General features: G+C 41.9%; 1 protein-coding gene across 1 annotated transcript in view; it reads left to right on the forward strand.

The window, feature by feature from the left end:
- Window positions 1–24,077, forward strand: part of LOC126407096 (protocadherin-15-like) — a 329,125-nt gene that overhangs the window by 214,949 nt on the left and 90,099 nt on the right. The window contains exons 20-23 of the mRNA XM_050071779.1: window positions 1,828–1,956; window positions 11,434–11,739; window positions 15,751–15,981; window positions 18,640–18,756. Of these exons, the coding sequence (XP_049927736.1) occupies window positions 1,828–1,956; window positions 11,434–11,739; window positions 15,751–15,981; window positions 18,640–18,756 (783 nt within the window). The remainder of the gene's footprint in view (window positions 1–1,827; window positions 1,957–11,433; window positions 11,740–15,750; window positions 15,982–18,639; window positions 18,757–24,077) is intronic.

Below are 24,077 nucleotides of genomic sequence, written 5' to 3' on the forward strand. Positions count from 1 at the left end.
ATGGGCAAAAATCCCATAGTAAACTTTGAGTATATTGTTATTGAAGTGGTCTGAGAGAACACCAGACTTCTGCACCTCCTCTTGGCTCTGTTTTCAGACTGAAGAAATCCTGGGCTGTAATGGGAGACTTTGGCCAAGCACAGGTAATTTCAGAGAGAGGGTGTTCCTATTGGCTGTTCTACAAATGCAGATGAAGGTCCCTTCAGTGAAAGCCTGATTCAATGGTAGGGAAAGTTGCTCTTCCAGCATTGGCAACAACTGGCTACACTGCAGAGCAACCCAAAAATGGAAGACGGACTTATCAAAAAGGGACTCTAAAAAAATCTGAGCCAGAGCCAAAGGCTTATGGACCTCATGTCCACTTCTGTGCAGCTCAAGTTAGCTAGAGCCTCCAATAACAGTGTGTCCTCCACATCACTCCCCACTGATGTGGACCACCTTGCCGGGAGGAGAGCGAGCAGCAGCAAGTGCAAACCCCTGACTCCCTACCAAATCGGCAAACCTTCCGCTGCTGCCATTACACAGGTTAGACCTGGCCACCAGCCCACTGTAACCCCCCCAGTTTGCACTGGCCGAATTTAGCCACTACATCTGCCAACATGACTGCTGCCTTCTCTCCTCCCAACAAAGCCGTCCATAGCGGCGGGGAATAAGGCGGAGGGCCTGTGGAGTGGCTAGCCTTCTTGTCTTAACTCCACTGAAATAAACAAAGAGTGAATGAGTGGGTGTATTTTTAAGATTTTTTTCTTCTTTTTTTGGCGGCGACACAGTGCTGCAGTGGTTAGCATCATAGCCTCACAGCAAGAGGGTTCCTGGTTTGAACCGGGGGTGAGAGGGGCTCCCCCGCCCTGGGTTTGAATCCCCGGGCAGGGGAGCTCCTCTGTGCAGAGCTTGCATGTTCTCCGGCTTCCTCCCACAGTCCAAAGAGTGCATGTCTTTGGACTGTCTTAGGCTAATTGGTGATTCTAGATTGGCCGTAGATGTGAATATGAGCGTGAATGGTTGTCTGTCTCTTTGTGTCAGCCCTGTGATAGTCTGGTGACCTGCCCAGGGTGTACCCAACCTCTCGCCCAATGTCAGCGGGGATAGGCTTCAGCCTCCCTGTAACCCCCAACAGGATAAGCAGTTAAAAATGAATTAATTCTGCCTGGCTAGGCAGAAATCTTGGCAGATTTAATAAATAATGTATTTGTATTTGGCTGGTTGATGACATTTTCAGAGTAAAGCAACACTAGTATCTTCATAATCTTTTCTTAAATGTACAGATTTGTCTCTGAGTGCCATCTCTTTCCTGATCAGAATTTTTCTGACAGCAGTAACAGTTCAGCATTGGGACCCCTCTCCCCCAACCCCCATTAATATTGTGTCCTCATCCATGTCTACTGTTAAACTCTTGTATTTTGTTCACCAGTAATAAAAGAAGAGCTGGGTCATGCATCCCACTCATGAAAATATGGCCGCTAATCTTTTTCGTTTCTCTACAGCACCCCAGTTATCTTTTTCCGTCTTAAAATACCACCGGGTCAAATGTGCTGCTTAAAATCATTATTTGTTATCAGTGCGTTTTTGGCAGTCGACCTTGTTTTATTCTAATGCTTCTAAATTTATTACTTGAGCATGAGATAATTTTCCAAAGTCATCACATAAATCATTAATTCAAAAGTTGGCTCCTCATTTTAGCCAAATGATATTATCCGATTTTAATATTATGTTTCTGTGGTTTATGCTGTGTTTATGGTCTCTGTATTTATAAAATGAATAATATTCAAGGGAACATTGGATAACATTGGTCTTCATTGTGCTCTTTGTTGTTGTTTTTTTCTGTAGACATCCACTACGACTGTGAACATAGTCGTCACTGATGTCAACGATAATGACCCTGAGTTCGACCTCACCATACCCACTAATTTTACTGTCCAAGAAGAGGAGGCCAATTTGTTTGTTGGACAAGTCAGGGTAAGTCTGATGTCTTGTTCCTCTGAAATTAATAACCTCCTGTTTCACCAGCATCCACATAGGCCTCCTTTTTACATCCTTTCCACTGTTGTATAGCCATTTTTTGTTCCTCATAAATTTTACTGATCACTGAGTCACAGCTGTGCCTCAGTCCCTGTTGCTGTCCATTAAAAAATTACCTGCCATTTTTCATACATGGTCAATGTTGTTGGACAGATTTGTCACTCAGAGCTGGATCCCTGTTGACTAGCTTGGTTCAGCACCACTGAGCAGCCAAGCTATTCCAATTACTGTTGTAGATTAATTGGCCTGATGTTTGTCAGTGGATTAATCATGGAATAATGACAGGAGACATCGTCTGCACGTACAGTGCATGCTTACTGTACAAAGTGGCAGATGAGGCAATAAAATCAAGGGATCTTGATTTTTATTGTAATTGCCTCTTCTTTCTCTTTTTTAGAAATATTATAGCGCCCCTAAATCCCAAGTAACTGTACTGTAAACATACTTCAGTAAGGAACACTTTAGTCAAAGAACACTTTATTTCCATTTGCAGTATTATATTTGGCGGTATGGCTCTGTTCTGAGGCCTCTCTGCCTTTCCTCAGGCCTACACAGAAAGCCTTTTCCATGCGCCTACGTGGAAAGCATAAGGCAAAGAGAGCACACATCTCTGCCCTTCCACGTGCCTGTGTGGAAAGTCTAAGGTGGAGAGGGCACACCTCCCTGCCCTTCCATGTGCAAACAATTAAAGTCTGAGGCAGGGAAAGCAGCAATCAAAGACTCCCAGGGAACAGAACAGAGCAGCATCAATGACAAATTATATTGACAAGTCAGACACGTCACGAAAAGGAGGAGCTGGGGTGGAGGCAGGTTGCAAAGGTGCTTGCAGAGGAAGCAGCAACAGTAGGCAGGCCAGAGCAGTTTAAATAGGGCACCTTGAATGAGATTTGCCAATTGGTTGCATAGAAAGGAATCATGATCAGCTGATGAAGCTGGGATGTGAGCTGAGCTTGACATCGTATCCTGCCTGAACTAACGAAATGCTCAATTTTTGAAACTCAGTACAGTTTAGAGTAAAATTTCAAAACTGTGAATACTGTTAAAATAAATAAATTAATTAAAAAAACAAAAAAGTCTGGTCTGAGGAATGTCTCTTTGTTGCAGGTTCACAATATCAAAAAAATAAAACTGAATAATTATGCTCCATGGTGTGATAATTAAGAAATAAGTTTGATAACAAATGAATGTAATTAGTTTGATAATGAGTTACCCAATCTAATAAACTTGTGCAGGATACTTATTGAGTTAGTGAGTTGTGCTGTTTTACATATCAGTGTGTCTTGGACAAGATAATAGCTCTGCACATTTAATTCACAACACTATCTGTATCTCTGTGTAGGTGTTAATATTTCCAAAATATCTTCATCTTCTTATCATGGTAGATACCAAAGTGTGTGTGGCTTTAAATTTTCAGCATTGGAAAACTTTAAGTATTTTTGCAATCACATTTTGATTAGAGTTATTTCCTTTAATGCTTTTTCAATTTCTTCTCATATCCTTGTAATTCCTTATGCAAACTATAAATTTACCAAGGGTAAACAGGAACTCTCATATCATTCACAATTGTCGCCATTCAGGATATATACTTTTAACATTAGGCATCCCATTACATTTTCAGGAGGTAATAAAATGGACCACCAGAAAATGTTGAGAGTTTATGAACTGTGAAATAAGACAAAGGGACATGTGATGGAAGCTTGGTGTATGAATGAGGTGAAGCTAACTTCAATCTCACCCCCATGTCTTTCCTCACAAATGCAGCCAGCAGCTAGATTAGAGTTTAGACCACCCCACCGTCTCTCCTTCTCTCTCTTTCTCTCTGTTTCTCTGCCCTGCCTCGAAAGGTTTTCTCAGCTGGCTCCTTGCCGACTCGAGCTGAGGCTGTGCCTTTCTGACTGAAAGAAAAGTACATTAAAGTACTTAGCTCAACACAATCCTGCTCTCCATGCACATGCACATAGAAAGGCAACAGCTTAGCCTGTTGTAGCTGATCAAGTAGGGATTGAGGCGGTTTCTATTTTGATGCAGCACTTTTTCATAACATCTCAGGAAATAAAGCACAATCTCTCCAACATAGACAGGTTACATACTGTAGACACACATGATAAAATATAGTAATGCTACAGTAGAATAGATTATATGGCAGTACCATGAGTTGGATGTGTAGTTTTCACTTTTTTTCTCACAAAAATCCTGCAAGAATATAAGATTCCTTGCTGTAGCTATGCAGATGACACCCAGATTTACTTTGCTCTTACACCAAAAGACTTTGCTCTTAAAAATTCACTGTGTAAGTACTTAAAGCAAGTAAACAAGTGGATGTGATTTCAGTTACAGAGGGACAAATCAAAGATACTAGCTCTATATAAGAAATGAAGCTTTGCGTTAGTTCATACAGGACATGGAAGTCATAAGCCCCATTTCCACCAAGCAGTATGGTACATTACAGTAAAGTTCGGTATGCTTTTTTTCTGTTTTCACTGTGAAAATTTGTGGATGGTACCGTTTCATACCATCCCCATTTTTGGTCACCCCTCTGTTGGGGTACCTAGCACACAGATCTGGTACTAAAAGGTGGAGCTGTAAGCACTGCAGTCCATTGATTGGTCAAGAGGAGAACATTATCTCGTTTCTGTGTATGCAAAGGTATATAACGGCTATGACAATAAAACTGAACTGAACTCATTTTGTTCAGAAAATGTTTCCATGCAGCCTCGTTCTGTGGGTGATGAACAAGGTGCAGACTTCCATCTGTGTCACAGGTAATGAGGAAATACAGTGACAACAACCCCGCCCACATTCACAGTACTGTTTGTAGTGGAAACGCTTGGGTCGAGGTACCATGTATGAGGGGTTACAGCTGGATGGATCGTTGTTTCTTATCAGTCACAGACCAATCACAGCCCATCCCCACATAAGGCAGTCCATTTAGATATGGCTTCCTACTCACTGATTCCTGCTACACCGATGCTGCCACACACCCCTGCTGCTGCTGCTGGCAAAGCTTAACCTCCACCACCCCAGCCTCCACCTTTCTAATTCAGAGTCCCTCCACCACCCCAGCCTCCACCTTTCTAATTCAGAGTCCTAACATGGCTCTAAGGTCAAAATGGTACTTAATGTCCTGCTTGGGCCCACTCTTGTGTACCCAGGGGGTTTCGGCATTGCCCTCCCTATTTTGGCATAGCATGCTGCCTGTCTAATCCAGGGAGCACCTCGAGAGCGAAGCCTTCGGTGCCAAACATAACTGTTTTTCCATTTGTTGCAATAATTGGTTAAATCTATAATGGGAGTATCCTCACTTAAATGTGCATAATTCTCTATATCAGCAAGGTGGTTAAGTTATTGCTCATTTTTCGATGATATAGGCCAAACACTAAATATTTTAGCAGAAAATCAATATAATTAGCCTGCAGTCCTTTTGTCATTCAAAACAAATTGAAAGAAAAAGACGTTCCACATCCTCATTCGTGGCTTCACCCCATGCTGGATGGACTGTTTCTGTGATCTCTTTTCTGGTCGTTCAACCATTCAACTGCTGCTAGAGTTCTAACATGACTATGGAGAACTGAGCACATTACGCCTGCCCTTAAGTATTTTTACTGGCCTCCAGGTAGTCATAGAATACATTTTTAGAGCTGCTTTTATTTTACAAATCACTGTATGACTTGTGTCAAAAGGTTCCTTAGATCTTTAAGAAGCAGTCTTAAAGCAGTGCCTAGAGTCAGAAACACGTGGTAAAACATGACAATTTGATGAACTTGACTTGAACCTGACAAGCTTTAGCCACTTTAAAAACTAAATTAAAAACTACGCTCTTTTCTTTCTTCATAAGATTAATTTATTACGACATTAACACTGTTCTATAACTGTGCCATCTCTGTCTCTTTAATTCATTTTGTCTTTAATCTATGTATTCCATTTTAATTTATTTTCCTCCGTTTTGTTTTCCATTTCCATTGACATTGTTGATTGAATGGATTTTTTTTAGCACTTTGAGTTGCCTTGTTTTATAAGGTGGAATAGAAAATGGTATGTCTTTTAATTAAATCAAAAACACTTTGGCTAAAACATGGAGAGAAAAAACAAATGAAGGCAAGTGAAAATATATATATATTCACACAAACACACACACACCAAACCAGCCCACTACCACTGAAATCCAACCTATGAATTCTGTGTCCACCTGCAGACTGTTTCTCTTATCTTTCTACAGCTTCTTTCTGGTTTGTTTCCTTCACTTCACACTTTCATAGTGAGGTGACATGTTCCTCATATTTCATGCATGGAGACTATACTTGCATTTTAACAGATCATGCTCACTATACAATTCTTGAGGAGACCGTGCCCTTCAGGGGAGGCCTCAGTAAAAGATGACAGTTGGGCTGTAACGTAGATAACACAATCTTAAAGTGTTTAGTAATGGAAAGTGTCTTTCTCTAAGATTTTATGTATAGTTGCAGGCAAGGAGCAAGGGAAACTACTCTTACTCTATAATAGCTCTGGGCTATTGGTTTAATAAATTACACAATTTCAGCCATAAAGACATGTGGCATTTAGATTAAAAATGGCAATAACTGCATATAATGTATTTGAAAATGTCACATTTTCACATTTTCTTAACTCTCGCTTTGTCTCATTAAGTCATCCACAAGATACACAGGAGGTTAAGAGGGATAAAATTTAGAAATGTCGAGGGAAGTCTTTTTTTTTTTTTCTTGAACAGACTCTACAATCTAAGGTTGCAACAAAGAAGAAAAACTCAATGTTGAACGGTTTGTTAACCAATAATAGAGCTAATCAGGTGATAATAAAAGGAATGTGTGCAAGAAAAAGGATGTCACTGCTCAGATCTGTCAAGTTCATACACCGGCACACACAAACACACACCTCCACATGGAAACAGTATTATTAAAGACAATGAGAAAAGCAAAGGGTTGAAAAAGAGAGCATCATCACTTAATATACGCCACTTGAGTATTTTTCAACGTGTCATCATCTGGCCTGATAAATGTTCTGTAACTGCTAGCTCTCTTTCCTCGGGTCTGAACATAGACGTCCCCCATGGGTTTGTGGACTCCAGTTTTAAAGCCTTGAGTTTGGCATGACGGCCGTTGGCATCTTGGTTTTTTGGAGCCAGAAGTGGCCATATTTTGGTGAGAGGCTGTGGAGAAGTGAGGGGTGGATCTGACTGAGAAGCCGAGGACACTATCAGCAGACAGTCCATCACTCAAAGTGGCCCGCCCATAATTATGCATAGAAAAAAATGGGAAATTGACCCTTTGCTCAGTCCCGCCCCCAGATGCAGTCTGGCCAATCATAATGTAGCATCAGGCTGGCTCAGACCAGGGTCCGACAACAACACAGCTGTGCTCCATTGACTCTAATGCAATTGTTTCAGATTTCCTTCATTTTCAGGCTGGTTTTGTGGATTTGGAGCTAAATGTTGTGCCTGGGGCACGTCGTGTATTAATGACACTCGTTACCTGGAGAGGTTGGAAAAAGATATACGTTTCTTCCCTGTTCCAAAACCAAAATCAAACCCTGAAAAGTGTAGGGTTAGCTAGCTAGCTACTGAAGATATAGCCTACTGAATGTATACACATGCTGCTTTTGCTTTTTAATGATTATAACAGTGAAACAAAGACCGACCCTGCTGTACAGGAACCAGTGAAGGGAAGCAGGGAAACTTTGCTGATATTCAACCAGCTGTGTGTCATCACAGTGTGTGCATAGTGGACGTATGGTTCAATATCAGCAAAGTTTCCCTTTATATTCATTGTCTTGTGTGGCGATCAGCAGTGATGTGGTGGTTCACTTTTACACTGTGATCTGTAGCCTATAGTTCGGCTTTAGCTTCTAACTATCTTTGTCTTTTTAACCTGTTGTTGCTGCTGAGTCAGTTTGACATCCTGGATATATCCTTCAAACACAGACTGTAGACCCCTCTGTCTGCTTCTCTCTGGAATCACTGTTTCATTTTTCCAAAAATACGATAATATTTCATCAGGGAGTGCAGTTAGTTACAGTGTGGGCTCCATGCTTACTACGACAGCTTGTCAGACCATCACAAAGGGGCGGGGCTTAGTGAAAGGTCAATTAGCTATAGAAACCAAAACCTTTTTTTGTACCAGGCTTTAAACATTTTTATTTAAAACGTCAAGTTGGGCATTTTACAGTACCATGGGTGTCCATGGGGATTGACTGTCTTCTGGAGCCAGCCTCAAGTGGCAATTAGAAGAACTGCAGTTCTCAGCACTTCTGTGCTGCCTTCATTTATCAGGACCAGAGATTGCAGCTTGTATCTAAATAAAGTCTTGTGATGGTCTTGAAGATTTGTTTAAGAGCTTTGTGTGCAAGTGCATGTCTGTTACAAGTTAGTCTTACTGAACAGATGTTGTCTCTATCAGAACCCCAGCCTACAGCTCACTGTCACATGACACGCTAAGTGAAAGATGAAAGAATGTATGAGATACATTCGGCATGAATTAAGGTGCTATTTGTGTCTGCTCAATTATTTCATATTTGAATGTGATATGCTACTGTAAAATCAGTTATTTTTCCTTTCCTGTTGCGCCTTAAATTTCCCTGCAGAGAGGGAGTAATAATGCGGTCCAACCACAAGGCTGCAGGCAACTGCCAACGGTGAAGATGACTGCAGTGCAAATGCATAATGCTATTAAGTAGCTTAATGCTAGCCCTAAAGCGTTTTGGATTATCGTTACAGTAATTGGAACTGGTTCCCACCTGTTCTTATTTTACACACACTCACAGAGACCGGAGACGATTTGCTGGGTTATCACAATTGACAGCATTGCTGGTTGTGCTAATAGAGTCATTTGTTCTGTGACTGACAAATCCTATACCATACAAGCCCATTCTGTTTGCTCACAGCGGGGAAGCATAATCTGAGCATGCAGATGACCTGAGGACAAATTGATTAGCATTCGTGTCAGACGCATCATGAAAGCATCATGTACAATTGTTGCTAATTGGAGAGGCTGTTGAGTGTAATGCCTTTTTGTTTCTCAGCCAAGCAGATTCCTTGATTAAGTGAGTTTGATGGGTTTATCTTGCAGTGCTATGTTGTATTTCACTTTACACACATACAGTTATCACACCTTTTTTCTCTGGTTTTGAGAGGGGGACAGCAGTGCTTAATGTTGTGTTTGAAAACACTGTGCCCAGGGTGCAGCGAGACATCATTCTGCCAACAGTGTAAGTGGGCAATTCAAACTAAATTTCAGCTTTCACCATTAATCATCCAAAGCAAGATGAATATGCTTGTTTTGTATGCAACAAGAAAAAAGAAACGCTGGACCCAAGCCGGCAGCACACAAAGGAGACACATTTCTCAGGTACTATATATTAGAGGTCTGCGTGGGCTTGTATTTTTTTAACACCGCAGCCACCTGCTCAAGCTGCTTTTTGTACTCCATCCACCTGCAGGATGTTCCTCCGCTCCCACAATCGATTTACAGAGCCTGCCCACCAGCTATCTGGAGTCTGTGCCTGTAACCATCAGTAAATGAGCCCTAATTGGAAAACTACGTGAAAGACTGCCACACACGCTGCTACAGTGTGAGGAAGAAGATGAGCTATGATTTAGGGCCTCATGGTTAGAAAATAGAAATAATTTGCTCCTAATAATTTCGGCAAGCAAACCAAAGGCATGACAGTCTCCACAAAGGCCAGGCATCAGGACATGAATGCCAATATTTGCCGAATCTGCCAACATCAGCTGCAGGTCCGGCCAGACCTCTACAATCCATACAACACTTTGTCCACCGGGAGCTACAGAAATATGCAGATTTGTTATTTGATTTAATTGAATAAAAACTGTGAATAAATTGGATTACACCCCTTACAAGGCAAGGAGCAGCGAGAGTGTTTGTTATGTAATCACTGCAGAGAAGTTGTGATCCGTATGCACATATTGACATGATGTGCTTTAGTCTGCTTTGCAAAGGCTTAATGCTGAGGTCCAATTTTAGCCCTGGCTTTGAATATTTGTCAGGCACTCTGTGTAAAACAAATCGGGGTTAGCTTTTAGCAGCCGTACGTGTGTGTGTGTATGTGTATGTGTATCCTCCTCCCCTTTTCCACTGTTCCTCTTTTCCCCCCTGTTTGTGCTGCCTTGTCCTTACTTGCACTGAGGTTGAGAAAATATTGCCAAACCGACAGATGAAATGTGGCTTGATCTCCCTTTGTCTTTTTTTTCTCTCCCTCCTTTCCTCTCTCTGTCTCTCTCTCAATTACAACAAAGAATTACCACGACACAGGAGACCGTTGAGCATCAACACACACACACATACGCACATATAAACAGGCATAATAATGACCTGTCATACCCACGCGGGAATTAAAATTTGTAATTCAGATAACTTATTTTAGCCCAGCAGGATCATCACAGCAGTACTGCCTCTCATAAGATCATCAATCTGACCATTTCTTTTTTTCAGTTTTCATTATTGTACTCTTTCTATTGAGAGGCATGTCTGCTATTAAAGGGTGATTGAGCATTCGAGGATTTCCTTTTGTCACAACGATCCTGGCCTTTTGAACCCACAAATGATCTCTAATGAGTCTGTGACAAAGACTCTGATCTCAACACGAAGAACAGGAAATGAGACTCAAATGTATGACAGTTGTTTCTGCGCTGTTGCGGCACTCTTGCTCAGTTGGGGTTGTGCTTGGAGCCTCTGTAAATATGTAAGGTGTTAAGATAAAGCCAGGCTCTAATGGATCATGTAATGGATCACATTAACCTCACAACAGCTGTTTGCTTCGAGGGAAATACCTCTGCATTTCAGTTTTAAAAGGTCTTATTCCTATGCTGAGTGTTGGTGGATATTTCTATCTCTCTGCTATCATTGATGCATGTAAATGGATTTTCGGAGTTAACCACAGGTTGTCTGTTAACTTCAGCAGCGTCAGGACTCAAAGGCAGTTTATTGATGACATTTTATTGATGTTTCATTTAGCGAGCCCGCTAACTCACATTTTTTTTCAGCATACACAGTCTCTGAGTCCACTGGAAGATAATGGCTATCGCAACATTAGCCGACCATTATGCCTCCATTTGATTATCCGGGTTGTGTCTCTGTAGTTTGGCACAGACCACTACTCAAACAAGTGCAGATAGGCCTGTGCAATGAATTATGGCCATTGTAGTTCGCTTTCCTTGGGAGCTTGGCAGCATTAAATGGAGATTGGTTGAAAACTACATCAGCCAAAACCACAAATGTGAGACATCAGATGAGTCAAACTGCAGCCAAGCAAAACTCTAATTATGGGTGACCTACCGAGAAATTTATATTGCATGGGAAGCATTTCCTAAATTCCTAAAGTGAGTAGACAACTATATTTACATACCCACAATGGAGCCCTGTGTTCCTACCTCTCTCCACCCAGGCCACAGATCCAGATGCCGGAGTTAATGGCCAGGTGCGCTACCGGATTTTAAATCATCCAGACTTGTTTACAATCAGCGCTAACGGCAGCATCTACACAAGAGTGCCTCTCGATCGGGAGCTCAGGAGCCAATATGACCTGGTGGTGGAGGCCTCAGATGGAGCAGTGGATCCACGGCGGACCACCTTGACCCTCTCAGTCCAGGTCTTGGACATCGATGACAACAGCCCAGTCTTCTCCCAGGAAACTTACGTGGTGAACGTACCTGAGAACAGCCCTGTGGGGACTGTGGTCCTGAAGCTAAGCGTGAGTACTTGCTCATGTGTTTGTTGCCATGTTCTTTTCCTTTCTGCATCTTTAAATGTCTCCTGTCTCCCTTCATATAAAGTAGCACGGGTGCTTGATACAACAGTTGTAGTAACAGGCTTTTAGCATCTCTTAACTTCAAGTGCGAGCAATTTAGTGTTTAAATGTCAAATGCTTCCAGACGGAAACATTTATTCAGACAGAAACATACACAGCCGTATATACACAGCAGAGAGAAACATTTTTTTTCTGCTGTCATGACAGCTCTTTGGGCATTTTTAGACTCAAACAGAATAAGACTTAAAGCTGGATTTTTCAAGTCATAACCAGCCTTTAGTGGAGGATCATTTTCCATCTGTCCTGGCAAACATGAATATAATGCACCAGACATTTTGAGAAACTTTTCAACTTGGCGGTATCTGTCTTTTAGATAGATTCAACACTGCCACACGTCAGCTCACGTGTGCACGCTGAAATGAAGTATAAGGACACCGTGTGCAGGCAGAGCAAACACAGAGCGGAGGGGCGAGTAATTGCCGGCATATTGTGAGTGACATTTCACAGAGAGGGATAAAGCAGCAGGAGAGGGTGAGGAGCAGGAGGGTTAGGGTTGGGGGCGAGAGGTGGGAGTGACAGTGGTACTGTGACACCATTAATCTCCCAGACAACGTCACCTCAACTCTAAACGGACGGGGGTGGCTGGAGAGACAGCTAAAGAGCAAAAGTGAAATAGACTCTGAAGAAAGGAAGTGGATGAGTCGGGTAGCTTGAAACTGACTGCTTACACCTGAATGTATGTTAGCTTTTTTGTGTCTCAGTAGCTGTGGTTACATGGACAAAATTTCTTCAGTTTGGCTAAAATCAATCTGTTTATTAGAGCAGATAGAAAGCACAATAATATTTGGTAAATCCCGTCTCAGCTCCCGCACATACTTGAAAAAGGGATCCCACATCATGCAAAATTTCAGGGAGCCCCTCATTATGCACCTGATTCTTTCCAGTCTGACAAAATTAAGGACCTCCCTTATCCATAGAGTGTGTGAAGGAGCTGTTTGGGACTTCCACATGAGTAACACCCAACGTCTGGATAATAAGGTAACAAAGGCTGTAAAAGTTTCTTCCTAGGAAGAGAGTGGCACTGTAGGAGGAGTTACACCAATGCAATCATAGCTAAGGTTCAACAGATTTTCCAGTAACCCTTGACCGTGATCTAAAGATTTCCCCCCAGTTCGTCTGTAATGCAGGACAAGACTAGAACGTGTACATGGCTCACTGGTGCTTGGCTACACCTGTCACAAGTCGTGTTCACATCTGTATAGATCCTAGAGAGCCTAACCTTTGTGAAATGACGAATCTCCTCGCCCAGATCCACTTCCCAAAGTGTTTTAATAGAGTTTAAAGAGACTAGCTGCAGGGAGAGAATGTGAGCATATATAGATGACAACATTTCTTTCAGAGTGGATACTTGGCTTGAGGAATGTGTCCAAAGGTGAATCAGCTGGCAAATGAGGACTTACATGAACATGATATAAAGTGATCAGAAGTGCGTTTACATGCCCCAAAGTATGTAATCAGAATGTATTTTTAAATTGTGCAAGGTGGTTTCCCCAGCTGTGAAGCATCTAATCTGCAGGATTTATAACATAACAAGTTTTTTTTTTTCCCTGCTTTAATGAGATAATCCAATTCTATTAGTGAATAAAAGTATACAAGAAATGGTTCCGTCCATTACCACAATTAAGGAGTAAGTTAAGGAGAAAGTAATGTGAATGTAACCCAGGTTATTTTCTCTGTCTTACAGATATCCCCTTAACACCTCACATGCAGACTATTGTAAACGCTATAATTTACAAATGTTCCCTAAATGTCACATATATACTGGTAACGTTAGTGATAGATGATTGTTAAGACCAGCACCCCCACAGGTCAGCCTTGAGCAACAACGTTACATAAGGCAGCTGTTTAAAAATCAAATAATCTGTTTATTTTGTGAATTTTTATTTTATTTTTTTGCATTTTTGATGATTATTTAACATATGTAGAAACCAAAAAGATAAGGTAAAAGGGAAAGAAAAAAAAATACATACATTGAACATAAACAAAAGTGTTAGCAATATCAGGAAATAAGCAACAATAATATGATGATAATACATTAAGAAATTAAAAAAAAAAAGCAATTTACTTATACATTATTTCATGTAGTTAAATAAACGCATACATTTAAATTTAATTTAAGTTAGAGGATACATTATATAACAACTAGGTATACCATAGGCACACACAGATATTAAAACACATAATACCCACATGACTAATCATACATGCTCGCACCCATGTCTGTGTGTGTACCCAACATGGACACATAGTTACCCATATATTTATGTGAGCAATAAAGAACAAGAAAAAAAAACTTTCAGTCAGCAAAGGGAGGCACGAAGAAACAGCTGTTGCAGTATGTCATTTGCAGCAAACTAAATAACTTAATGTTACCTTTATGTGGGGCAAACATGCACAGAAATAATACATTTATTCCAACCAAACAGAAATCATCAGAATAAGTTTTGACATGGTTATTAAGTGCTATTGAACAGATTATCGAAGCTTTACAGTACTACTCTCAACCTGAAAATTCCTGCTAATCAGGCCAGTCTCTTCCGATTGAGGTGGTTACACAAGGCACTTTAATTCTGATTGGGCTCTCATCTGATTATTAGTTGAGTATTAGGATCCATGTTAACGCACCTAATAAATATTGTGTGTGTGTGAGGGCGCATTGACACAACACCACGTGTTGCAGCATCCGCACACTGCATCTAATCATCTCCTATCGCAGCAGCCTTTGAAAAATCTATCTGCTTTGAGAGTTGTGATTTTATGCAATGAGGACCAACTTAAGCTCCCCTTAGTGGTTTAATTTAATCAGAACCTATTAATGATTGATGTAAGTAACCCCTGCAGCATAAAAACGCAGAATTAAAATAGAAACATTAATATTCATTGTCCTCAGCCACACTGCTTATATGTATATGTAAGGTTCAAATTTTGGAGGTATGTGTGGCTCTTTCTCCTTCTGTCACCCCACGTTTTCTCCACGTGTCCTTAGATGTTGTTTGCACCCATGTGTCCACAGCCAACCATGCTATATTCCTGGGTGTGATAGTGACGCCGAAATATGGCGTTAATACGAACGGGTCTAAGCAGCTATTCTGCTTAGGTTTATGTACACAGTGTGCATTCATTCACTGGGGGGCAGCTGTGGCTCAGAGGTAGAGCGGGTCGTCCACTAATTGGAAGATTGGCGGCTCCTCCAGTCCGCATATCCAAGTAACCTTGGGCAAGATACTGGACCCCAAATTGGTCCCAATGGCTGCTCCATCCGTGTGTGAGTGGTTACTGAGTAGCAGGTGACACCTTGTATGCTAGCCTTGGCCATGAGGGTGTGAATGTGTGTGTGAATGAGTGAATGTGACATGTGTTGAGGAGTGGTTGAAGGACCAGAAAGTCGCTATACAGTGCAGTCCATTCAGCAGCTTTATACATCCTGAAAACTGAAAATAATACGTCAACTAAGTCTAAAGACGATAAACCAACCCTGACTCACATGTGACTCAAACCTCTGTCTCCTGTGAGAAAGTCTTCTGCTAAGTCTCTCTAGCACATCTTACTATCTCAGTCAACTGTGTCGCTCTTTATACTACGTCATCTGCAGCTTATGTGTCTGCTTTTTCTCAAAAGATTTACCACTGTAATGTCAGAGATGGTCGAGATTGGATAGTAATAGCCCTAACCATGGCCTCTTTACCCTAACCCTACCCAATGCTGACCCTAACACGTCAGTGTGACGAGTATTACCCAATCACAGCACACAGTGGGATCCATAATAATGTGTTGTAGGGATGGATGTAAATAGCTGAATAGCTTTAGTGGGACTACTCCCACCAGGGTGCAAGTAGACACTCTGTTTCTTTAATATACTGTAACTGCTCATCCCTCTGCTCTTCCTCCTCATAGGCAGTGGACTCAGACCTCTTCTCCAATGTCACGTACCGGATCAAGACTGAATCGGCCAGGCAGCTGTTTTCTCTGAACCCTGTCACGGGGGAGTTAGCCGTGCTGCAAACCCTGGACTTTGAGGACCTGGCATCTATGGGCATGGGGGCCTCTTACACTTTCCAGGTGGAAGCTGTCGACCAAGGAGGGGTCATGCCCCCAGGGCAAGCTACCGTCACGGTCCGCATCACGGTAAGAGCCCCCGGGTAGTCAGTCCACCACAACCCATCAGTGATCTGCTCTCCTCCCATCTATCCTCATTGTCCCTCAGGAGCAGCAGCACTGTCGTTGAATATGTGGTGACTCATTAGCAGAGTTTTACAGTAGTAATAGCTTGTCTGAGCCACAGTCCAAAAGGGGATTGGAGACATATTGTACAGTGTTGCACCTGTGCTGCTTTTGTGATACGAAATTCATTGTCATTCTATTCAGAGCTGAATGCATTTCCCTTGTAAAACATGTTTTGGCCTCCCGACCTGTTTGTCCTGGTAGCATCAGCAGGACAAAGACAGTTTGATGGATAGGTGTTTCTGTCTCACACACAGCGCTGTTCCAGATCTGAATGACTCATTAGCTTTGTGACAGCAATTATGTCAGGTTTTTCAGGAGCTTGTATTCCCTTTACAACCTTTCAAGAGATTAACAGCTGAATCCCAACGAAAGGATTAGACGCCTTATGTTGTGGCACTATTCATGTGTGTATGCGTATGCGTGCCTGTGTGTCTTTTCGCTCGGCTTCTGCGCTTTCAAAATGTGTGCACTCACATTTATCTGTGTGTATGAATTCAGTCCACCCCTAGTGACAGTCTCAAAGTCTGCAGAATTAAGCTCTCTATATTACACTGAATGGGAGGAAGCGTCTAAGCTTATTCAAGCAGACTCGCCGCATGGCCTGCCAACCTGTAGAGTGAGTTTGTCCTCTGATAAGGACACGCTTTGTTGTAGTGTTCGTGCTGTCACCCAGGAACTGTGTTTGATAGGATAAGGCATTGCACAGCCACTGATATCAAACCAATGTCTGCTATTTGAAATGGCAGACATGAATTAGAATGAGCCTAATGGATTCACGCAGGCTTCTCGGGGACTAGAGTTGGAGCTGATTCCACTGATTCCATTTCCTTCCTCATATAACACCTCCAGAGGGTTATTTGAAGTCGTGTGCGTTTGATTTCCCCTTGTATTGTTTTGTTGTTGTCTCTTTCGTTGGATGCCTCACAGTGATGGATTGAGTGTCCTGCGTGTCTTTTTTTTTTTTTTCGTTTTGGATGAGTCTCCCAAACTTTTTTTTCTATCCTTGTACTCCACAAATGTAATCCAGACACCTTGCATTTGTAGGTACAGGGTTGTGTGTGCTTGTGTGTAGGCGCTGTATGTCGCACGTGTTTGTTTCAAGCCAACACAAGTGTGTCCGCGCTCGCATCTTGTGAACACTTGCAGCAGAAGAATGGGGCTTTGTTGTTCAAAGTAAAATCTGGATCATAGATTTTCTGCTAGGAAACACTGAACCTGTGTATAGATCAAAGTTAGGCTGCCCTCCACTGAGTTTATAGAACACATAGTGTTGCCCATGGCTCAGTCACAACAGTGGAAAGTAAAGAGAAAGGTCAAGAGAAAGGAAGATCAGGCTCCAGCTGTTACACTACAGAGCTAACCTATTCCTGAGAGATATGTGAATGGCTTGCTGAGTTTTTCTTTCTCACAAAGCAAAGCAAAGGCTGCACACTTAAGAGGATTTCATTTCTTTGCAGGCCCATAAAAATGCTCGAGCTCTGCTGTGCATTATTTACAGAGAAAAGGTGATTAAAAGCAACGGTGATGTTAAGTTCCCATATGTGTTCCAGGGAGCACTATTTCACTGGAAACAGTTTCATTGCCTGAAGGGGTAGAGAAGACGGCATAAGAGATCACTTTCCATTAAACGTCAGGCTTTACGTTCAAGTGGGTCAGAAAGCCTTGCTTGTGGTTGTCATCTTAACAAGAAGTAAATGCACCATAATGGTCCTCAGAATTTTTGAGAGATATCTTTGGAGAAAATATTATTTAATGCATTTTCCTTACAACCATTTAAAGCCTCGACACAATGAACAGCTTTTATTTTTATCATTTTAATTGGCAGTCATCTGGTACTATAGAAAGTAATGTGCATATCAGCAATAATATACCATACACAAGAGAAATGCATTAATTATGAAACACTTAATTTCACAGCAGCAGCCGTATTTTGTCACTATTTAATAAGATGTTGCAATGAAATACCAATACATCATCACAAGCCTTAGAGAAAAGGAAAATGTTGTATTGGTTCAGTTTACACAACAGTTTTTGTGTTAATCAGCCGGCTACAATATTTTCTCTGTTCACATATTTAGTGGTCAATTTTATGGATGTATGGAATGGATTATTTTCATCTGCAACGGTGTGATTACAGTAACAGTGTAGCTCAGATGCACACTTCTTAAAATACATGGACAAAGCCTGAGGCATGGTGAATAACTGCAAGTGGGAATTTTTGCCTGGATCCACAATAACTTGCTGGAAGTGTTGGCTGAAATCAAACAAAGCAGCAGCTGCAGAATCTGCAATGCTACAATATTACTATTTCAGCATGCAGACAGCATCAGCAGAAGTGGTAGTAGAATACATTGATACACTTATTTGACCCTTTTAGCGCCACATCTGAAGGGAGATCAGTTGCCCGTTCTCTATAACCATTAATCTGCTGGAGTGTAGCTGAACATTTTGCACTGTCCTGACCCAATAATGTTTTATACTGACATATAATTGCAATGTGGTTACAGATATCACCAATATATAACTGTATAACTGATACACCTATCTCTTTTTGTTTAGGACATGAATGACTTCTCCCCAATCTTCACCCAAGACTTGTATAAGGGTATGGTGGCACCCAACGCAGAGAAGGGAACAGTCATCACAACTGTTTTTGCAGAGGACCAGGACCCTCCAGTGAGTATAAAACAATAAATCTCATTTATAGACTATAAAATGGTCAGACTTAAAATGTATATTAAAAATGCAATGTGCACAACATTGATGGTTAAATTTAAAAGTGTATGGAGCATGTTAACTCCATTTTATGTCTTTAATAAAGGTAGCGGAGATAAAAACATTCCTTGGTGACCTTTCTCTTTCTGCTACATCCTTTACCTTCTGAATATCAGCCGATTTCAGCCATAGCCTTATCATATTAGCATAGAAGAAGTATTTCACTGCTGGAAAGATGGTGTTTTTAATAAAATTGGGCTGTAGGAAGATGCAAATACTTTCGAAAATTGGTGCGACATGACCAGAAAAAAGTGGCTGTGGCATTTGCTTTTGCTCAGGAAGTAGAAAACCGATAACTACTTGAATGCACTGTACCGAACCGAACCAGTAAACACTGGTAAGTGATGTCCGTTTTGACACAGGAAACAATATGGCACCCACACATTTATCTGCACACTATTGTTAGGTTGTCTTCAGAAGTCAGTAATAGCTCTGTACATACAGAGAGCAAACCTTATAATAATCTGAAATTAACCAAAGCTTTAAGGGTCATTTCGGTACTTTTTAACCTGGACCCTATTTCCCATGTTTTTGTGTCTTGGTTGCTAATGGGAGCAGCAGTTTTTAAGTGAGGGCACTGCAGCTGACAGCGCCGAGACATGCTGCAATGATGGTTTTTGGGAGATGTGCTCTGTCAATGTAGGTCCACAAGGGGTGCTTGATCTTGAATTACAGTTAAACAGTAAGCTAAAATATGTTTCTGAAAACATCTGAGCGAGAAATAGGCAACACAGTAACAGATTCTTGGTTTATAGCTAGGGATACACGGATATGGATTTTTTCAACCGATATCAATAACCAATAATTACCTGCTTCTCATGGCCGATAACTGATAATTTCACATTTTTGTATTTCAAAAAGAAGTATATAATCTCTAGTTTATGTACACCTGAGAGTAAGATGTAGTGAGAAAATATGGCTGATTTAATATTCCATAGACCAAACCAAATCAAACCAACATCACTGTTGTTAACACACCAAAAACGAAGAACATTTCTGACTGTTCATACCTGCCAGCATCAGGCTGCGAAAAAGAGGGAGCCTTTCTGGGGTACTGTCAAATGGTCTACCTTCAATGCCCCTGTCCCCATATAACCCTACACTACAGATGAACATAGTAAATACAAAGTAATATGACTTTTAATCAGTATTAAATTTATAGTTAACGGTAAGAGAGAGGTAGATCATGAGGCCCAGTGTTACTGTGTGATTCTCTGGTGTATCAGTAAAGTGTATAAACTACACTGCAGAGTGGAGTCTCTACTAACAGAGACAAACACTGACAGCTGATATGAATGTGCATCGGCAGGTCCGCGTTACATCTGGCACCGTCTCACCATCTCATGATTGACTAGCCTACAGCTACCAAGCAGAATAAAGATGTGCTATTGATTCACCTCAATATTAACACTCAACTCAGACAAACAAGCGGCTGTGTCTCACACACATGCAGCCAGAGAGGTAACGACACAAATAATCGCTAACTGTAGCATCACATGGCTAGCAGTTATTAATAAGTTTAACACCAGAGTCGAGCCTTTTAAAAGCTTGGTGTTGGATGTAAGCCGCTGCTGCTAATTAGCTCGTGCTAACACTTTAGAGACAATCCTTCAGCAAAGTGTCTAACCTGTGTCGGGTGGTCAGAGATCAGACCCTTGGTGCAATCCTGTTGTCTTCTTCTGGAAATATGACAGATGTCCACACCGCAGCATGTTTTGCCCTCTACACAGCGTGCGCCAGTTGTTGTTCTTCTTCTCTGTGTTTATTGGCGGCTTGCAAACCAAGTTTAAAGGTACATGTACCACCACCAACTGTGTTGGATGTGTAGATGCTGCCCTTGTTAAGTCAATGAAAGCAGTCTGGCTTCGTATTATGGTGCTATTTATCGGCGATTATTTTGATTATCGGAATAATAATTATAAAATGTAATGATGTCCCATTATCGGGTGATAATTTATCGGCCCAATATATATCGTGCATCCTTATTTATAGCTGATCAGTGCTGCTTCGTTTTGCCATTTGATCTGATTTTTTTTCAGCCTCCGTTTTTACAATACAGGAAACGGTGTGCCGTCCACTCTCTGCTTATTCTCGTATTAGAGCCAAGAATACACTGAAGTGAAGAGTACTGAAATACACTTCTGAAGACATTTGGGATGAGAGATAGACAATGCAATAACAGAATCTTGGTTTATATTTGATCAGCACTGCCTAGATTTAAAGTTTGGTCTTGGCAGGCATTCAAAAATGAGGAAGTACAATTTGTGGCTTGAGAAAGAGCCCTAGAGCCAGCGGAAATCTGCTAGCTGACGCGGAAGACGTCATCTGACAGATTTTAACTGGGAGATCTGGGAGCTGGTAACATGGACGGGAAGTTTACCACAGCTCATTTACACATACTACCCACATTGTTATGATACAAAGCTGGTTGAAAATCAGCAAAGTATCTCTTTAATGATGTTTTTAGGACTTTGCTGCTCTCATTTGAGCTACACTACGGTGCTGTGTGTGTTTATTGTAAGGGGGTCTTGTTCAGCGCCTTCGCTTGTATGACTCATCTATCAGTTGCCTCAGACAGCATCATGTTTCCTCAGACTCCTTCAGCTCAGTATATCTGAGTAGGTTCTCCTGGGACTGGAGCTATGAAGAGTTTCATTTTTTTATGGAACCTGCAAACCAAGGAGCAAAATTACACAACTTGTAGGAGATATTGTGACACCCTGTTGAGACTAGAAATTGTACAATTAATAGGCACAATGGAGAACATTTTTGCAGGGATGGGGTGGGGGGTGCATCACATGACTTTTTAGTTTCTTGCTCTGTGGCGTCAGATGTATATTTAGATAGCACATGTTCTGAGAATGTTTGGCTCCACGTCATTCACCTCAGCTGAACTTGTTTTATTGGCAGTGCCACCCACCTTAATATTTCATTGCGCTTGGTGAGTCAGCAGTCTCCTTGTTCACATCTTCTCTGTCTCTTTTGGTTGTGCTGAGTTTTTTTTTTCTTTATAGAGACTTCACCATACCAGCTTTTTCTCTCAAAACACACTCCGTCTTTTTTTATTTATTTATTTTCAAATTTTCACTATGAAAAAGGGAATAGGAATCCCCCAGTGACCGCCCCTGTCTTGCCCAAATGGCTTCCAGCTCTGTATGTTTTTCAGTGAAGTCCTGTATGGCTGGACTCGATGCTTGTTATTAGTGGCCCTCCTGCTGATGGGATCTCACCAGGGCTGTGTGAGCTTTGTGTACTCTCCACGGCACATAAACACTGAGGGATATGAATGCCTGTCAGTCCCAGCTGTGGGTGGTAAAACATCTCCAGAGCACCACAATAACTGCTGTACGTCTCACTTCTCCTCTCAGAGGGAGACCCACCCTCCTCCTGCTTTCCCTGCCCACCCCCTCCCCACCTCGCTGTCTATGCAGCTATGAAATCTTTTTTAATATGAACTTTTTTCTTCATACAGGATTTTTTTTAGGCTGAACTGCTCTTGTAGTGAAATCTTGTACAGTAAAAAAACACCCAGCAGTACTGAGGAACAAACAATCATTATGTTGCCATGAGCACAGCGGCAGCAAGTGAGACATGGGAGTGACTCTGGAAAGTGGTTTGACAGACAGAGGGATTAGATTTTCTAACAGGAGCTGACTAACCCAGTCTCTTTATTGACCTGGATTTGAGAGCTCAAAGCATTTTATTGACAGGATGCCTGTCATAGACACCTCTGCTGGAACGGGGCTTAGTCTAGCACTTGCTAAATACACACACACATTCTCTCTATTACACAGGCTCATAAAAACCTGCGCACACTAAAGACAGAAAGAGAGGAAGAGAGTCGCTCTAGCTTGTAGTCTTGATGCGACAAACATGAGCCATGCATATCTTGTCTAAAGCATTCCTTCTCCTATTTTTTATTTCCACAAAAGCCACGCTGTCCATCCACCTGCACCTTGAGAGAAGTGATACTAATGGTTTTTGAAAAAGTGGCAGTATTTTTGGCAGTGCCACTGGACCCCATACCGTGAATGTTAATATCACCCTGAATGAGAGAGATCACCATGGAGACAAATGTTCCAGGAAAAAGCTTTATTCTTTAGCACACGATTTGTAGAGCGTGTTCTTTGTGACTGAAAATGAACATTTATATTTCTTCCGTGGCATTGTTCACCACAGCAGGGAATGTTTACTGTTTGAGGTTTCCATCTTTTAGCTACTTGCGAATCAAATCCAATAATCATTTCGCAACCCTACCAGGTTTTAAGTTGCGTTAATTATGAAGGAATTTTTCAGCCGCTGCTCCTCCGCGTCGAAAGGGGTCAGTTGAGGTGGTTCGGACATTTGATCAGGATGCCTCCTGGGTGCCACCCACTAGAGGTGTTCCTGGCACGTCCGACTTGTAGGAGGCCCCGGGGCAGACCCAGAACACGCTGGAACACCTTGGGGTCACCCAGGGGGAGCTGTAAGAGGAGAGGGACGTCTGGGGTGCTTTGCTTGGCCTGCTGCCCCCGTGACCCAGCCCCAGACAGGCGGATATAAAAAGGAAAATGGAATGGAAGAAATTCTGTCTCTCATAGGAGTGATTAATTTGGGCATTGACATGTAGTTGACCTTAGACGCATCAGTGCACTTATGTTGGCAGGCTCCTGCTTGTCTGGAAGATAAGAGGTCGACATTGTTGGTGCTCCTGAGAAACACATGCCCACACTGGTATTAACACATGTCCTGGGTAATAGTTCTAAGTACAGATTGTGAATGCACCAAATGGGTCTGCAATGCGAGATCCAATCATTTAGACTACATTCAAAGGTTGCCTTGGACGCCTGTGGCCACATTCTTTCAGGAGTGTTATGCTCATTTGTTCCTTGGCCTCACTGAACAATTGCTTCCTTGCTTATCTGACACCCCACCGCATTAGAAAACTTTTGTTGGTGCCATTGAACAGACACAAAGCTGAAGGACAGTCTCTGGAACCACTCTACTCCCAGCAAATAGTCAGTTCAATAGGCCCGTTTCCACTGAAGAAGTTCCTGGTACTATTTGGGGGGCAGGAACTACTACAGGAACGTCCTCTTGCTCGGCTCTCTCAACCGCCGTGTCTCCACTGAGAGAGCGGAGTACGAGGAAGGTTCCTGTAAAGTTACGGGCTCTGGATGTGACGTAATCGTTGCGCGACCATTTTGACCGGGGCGACGTAGGGACGTTGTTAGCTGTTAGCC

Source organism: Epinephelus moara, chromosome 19 (genome assembly GCF_006386435.1).
Source record: "Epinephelus moara isolate mb chromosome 19, YSFRI_EMoa_1.0, whole genome shotgun sequence".
NCBI lineage: Eukaryota > Metazoa > Chordata > Actinopteri > Perciformes > Serranidae > Epinephelus > Epinephelus moara.